This window comes from Anoplophora glabripennis, unplaced genomic scaffold (genome assembly GCF_000390285.2).
Source record: "Anoplophora glabripennis isolate ALB-LARVAE unplaced genomic scaffold, Agla_2.0 scaffold91, whole genome shotgun sequence".
NCBI classification, from domain to species: Eukaryota; Metazoa; Arthropoda; class Insecta; order Coleoptera; family Cerambycidae; genus Anoplophora; species Anoplophora glabripennis.
In genome coordinates, this window is record NW_019416224.1 from 1292176 (window position 1) to 1296165 (window position 3990).

General features: G+C 27.7%; 1 protein-coding gene across 1 annotated transcript; it reads left to right on the forward strand.

The window, feature by feature from the left end:
- The first annotated feature begins 360 nt into the window (after positions 1 to 360).
- On the forward strand, positions 361 to 2997 carry LOC108904397. The gene is made up of 3 exons (XM_018706926.1): positions 361 to 452; positions 513 to 709; positions 2662 to 2997. Exons 1-3 carry the CDS (start codon positions 422 to 424, stop codon positions 2923 to 2925), a joined length of 492 nt encoding a protein of 163 aa, XP_018562442.1. The 5' UTR covers positions 361 to 421; the 3' UTR covers positions 2926 to 2997.
- The last annotated feature ends 993 nt before the right edge of the window (positions 2998 to 3990 follow it).

Consider the following 3990-nt stretch of genomic DNA (forward strand, 5'->3'; position numbering starts at 1 on the left):
TAACCGTTAACTGATGCAACTATATATTCAGTAGTAGAGCAGCAGAGTAGCAGTTATAATTTAAACTCACGATTATATATAAAAAAAAATAAATATATACAAATATAAATAAATAAATGAATTAATTAATGAATGAATGAAAGAATGCATAGATAAGTAAATAAATAATAGAAAATAATACAAAAATCTTTATGCACATGAATAGTTCATTTGCATCGGTTCTTCTAAGTTTTCTTGGCTTAGTCACAAACTCACAAAGTGAAGGAGGGGCTTTTATTAGTGTTATATCTAACTGCAGCAATATATTTTAAATAATAACATCATATTTGCCTATCCAGATAGATTAGATAAGATATATTTTTCCAATCTATTATTAAAATATAATTTTGTGTCGATGTTTCACTAGACCAAAGTTTGAAAAATGAAAAACTTGTCGAGTAGTTTGTCATATGGTAATATAAAGCGTTCTAAATTAAATTGGACGTTTGAATGGTAATATGTATTTTTTTTAGACTATTACTGGAGAGATTATACAGGTGAGATACCAGGAGACGCTATCGAAGGTGGACGAGACGTAAATAACAAGGTAACATATATCGGTCAGGTTTTTGTTAAAAATCACGGACTTATTCCGGTTACAATATATCCAGGCAAAACATCTGTCGCAGCGGCTATACATGGAGTACACAATTTCAATAACCACATAAAAGTAAGTACATATAGTCGGTTGGAATAAATATCACTAAATGTTTTGAGTGGTGTAAGAACATATAATGTGTTTGGGGAATTCCCTTATTTAATCTGGCGCCAATCACATGAAAATCATTAAGAAAAAATTTTTATCTGCGGATAAGATAAGTGACCTAAATAAGTCAACGTCACTATCTACTATCGTGTAAATTTAAACGCAATTTCTTTATTTTAGAAATTATTGCTTTGAACAAGTATTAAGGGTTAAGTGCAGATGTAAAATAATATGCAAAACAGATATGACATGCAAAACGTAAAAAATAAAAATAAAATTAATTATTTTTTACAGTAAACCCAAAAATAAACAATGTTTCAATGATGTTTTTTGTGTTTTTTTAATTTCNTACTCTAATTATAGGCAAACATTTGTTAAGTTATTACATAAATCTGTCAGCAGGTCTGGCGGAAATACTGGGAAATACCGTGAATAGGATTTCCAGAATTTCAAAAACTCAGATTTAATTTAAAAAAACGGACTCCACTTTATTTTAAAAATAGAGAATTTTTGAGTAATTATTTTTTAAATTTAAAATAAAATATTTCTTATAAATTAAATTTTATATATTAATCAATTATGAAAATTTAAAAAATGTCAATGACGTAGGAAGATTCCTATTGCAATAATTTTTCCAGGTTCTGATAGTTAAACTGCATTTAAAATTATATTTATTATATTTAACAAAAAGCTTCTACTTTTTTTTTGTGAAACAAATGGTTTTAGAGTTACTTTAGATTTATTTAATTATGTCAGAATTAAACGCACTTATCCAATATGATGCCTCCCAGCATCTTCGCCAACGATTTGTGTAATTAAAAATTTGTACTCGTAAGTTTCATCAATCTACGTCAAATACTTTGTATTTTGAAAATAATCAAAATAATAATCAAGTGATCTATAACCAGATCATATTCAGTTTGGAATATGATCTGGTATTTGGAACACAGATTTCAGTAGTTTTAAGGTTAAAGGTTTTTTTTGTGATGAGGAGTCATTTTTTCCTTCGAAAGGAAAATAGAATTACCTGATTTTCTGACGTTTCTAAAAATTTACGGCATTTATGTGGAAAAAGATGTTCAGTGCTTGGTGTTTTTGTCGAAAAACATCATCTCCATGTGATTATTTCCCTACAAAGTATAATTTAGTGATAAATCGTTCTTATTCTGACTGCCTATCATCACGTATAGTATTGAAATAAACATATTTTAGAATCAGTTTAAGAAATACATACATTCCTTAAAATAATGCAAACAGCGAGTCCCAGTTTTTCATGAAAAAATGATGCTAGTTTGTGATATTGCCGAGCACCAAAATCAGAATGTGACAAAATGTCATGTTTTGAGAAACCAAAAACATAAACTTTAGATCTATGTTAAATAATTCCATGTAAAGAGGTACATACTAGTTGTAAGTGGAAGGTATAATCCTTTGTTATCACTCAATATTACCAAAATGCATTTGCAGTAAATTCACCCGAACTTTGATCTTTTTTCAGACGCTTTCAGTGTCCTTGGATAGAAAACAATAATCAGGACTTTAATAAGAATGTTCCATTTCTGCAGAAAAGCAAATTAAAATAGATAATGATTATGAAAAACGTATAATTTAAAAATAAAAAATAGTATATTAATTTAATTGTTTGATTATTATTTTATTACTAACAATTCCTGATATTTATCTAAATATAATCACTGTAGGTAATTTATATGCCTTTATTAGTAGCAATGTGTTATGTTATAAATAATACAGCCTTAGAATCATTTAATGTATTAATGTATTATTGTTTTGTGATAATGTGGTCATTATTTAGATCTATTATTTATTATCTTATTAAGAAACTTGTATAATCAATATGATAAATGACATTGTGTAAGTAAAGTAAAATAATAATTATTATTGTTTGTTTGTTTTAGATCCTGTGCAGTTCCTCCAAACAAAATTTCAAATGGGTTCCCGCAGATGCGAAAACTCTCCACGCAAAAATGATTAAGAAACATTTAGTACGGGGTGGAGTGGAACATGACTTAATAAGCAATATCGGCAGAATATCGTATCAGGGTGAGGTAATAGTCTCCAAAGTTTGTGGCTATAAAGTTGGAGATGCTAAACTCTATTTTCCTGCTGGAAATAAAGAAACAAATGTTGAATCCTATGAAGTTTTGATGTATGATAATTAATTAGATTGAATTAGTTATTTATTATTGTTTTCATACATACAGTAGTTTATAAATAAAATGTTAAGGCTTCAATTAATTTCATCTTATTTATATTTACCTATTCACATAATACAAAATCTGAAACGTGCAGTATAGAGCCTTCATAAATGCTTACAAGTCACGTGACCACCGAGTTTAGGTAACCCTACATTGCACGACTGATACTGATAATGAAAAATCTCTAAACCTTAGTGTCATCAATATTAACAATTCCTTTACAATGAACAATGACAAACCGCTACATCTACGTTCAAGAAAATGCGATCGCTGATTGGTTGAATAGAATCTCGTGAAAAGTTACTTAATAGTGTAAGTTTCTAACTACGAAATGAAGCTCTGGAAATGTATTACCTTTCAGGGGATTTTGAGAGAAAAGCAAAAAGTGAAAATATTTGAATACCTAAGCTGTTGCTTTATCTATTTATCTCTTCAATTCGATAATTTGAGTTTTTACATTATAAATTTATTTATTTATTTATTTGTTTCGTTAACGAAATTGGATATGTGTCATCAGAGTTACAATATAAGTTGATTTAAGTAATAATAATGCGCAAATACTTATTATTTTAATCAAGTTGGCCTCTTTGTATAAGCTTTATAAAATGGTTTCAAAATAATTCTTACCTTGAAAGAAATAGTAGCAAATAATTAAATTTTTAGAATGCTTGTTTAATAATTCTAATATTAAGTAGGAATTTAATAAAAATCCGTTGAATGGGATATAATTAGGTCAACCAGTGGAGGAAATACTTCAACTCAGTATCACTAAAGGTTCCTTTTCAAATAAGATAATCAAGTAAATCTTTAACAATTGTAGGTATCTTTTTTATCAACACATCATAAATAACATTATTATTCGTATCTTTATTGACGAGATAACAGTTCACTAAAAATTTTGTAATTATCAAATTCTGAATTTTGAACCAATGGGGCTGATTTTTATAGTAAATTTAATTGTCCACAAGATCTTCTAAGAGAAGTTTTTTTCGAAAAATATAGATTTTGTAGAATATCTACCAAGTGCAC

Bases quoted from the DNA above. Each gene is read 5' to 3' on its own strand.
- LOC108904397 (XM_018706926.1), top strand. From the start codon at position 422: ATGAAAAACTTGTCGAGTAGTTTGTCATATG. The intron at 453-512 runs GTAATATAAAGC...TATTTTTTTTAG, and splicing joins GTCGAGTAGTTTGTCATATG to ACTATTACTGGAGAGATTAT. The intron at 710-2,661 runs GTAAGTACATAT...TGTTTGTTTTAG, and splicing joins ATTTCAATAACCACATAAAA to ATCCTGTGCAGTTCCTCCAA.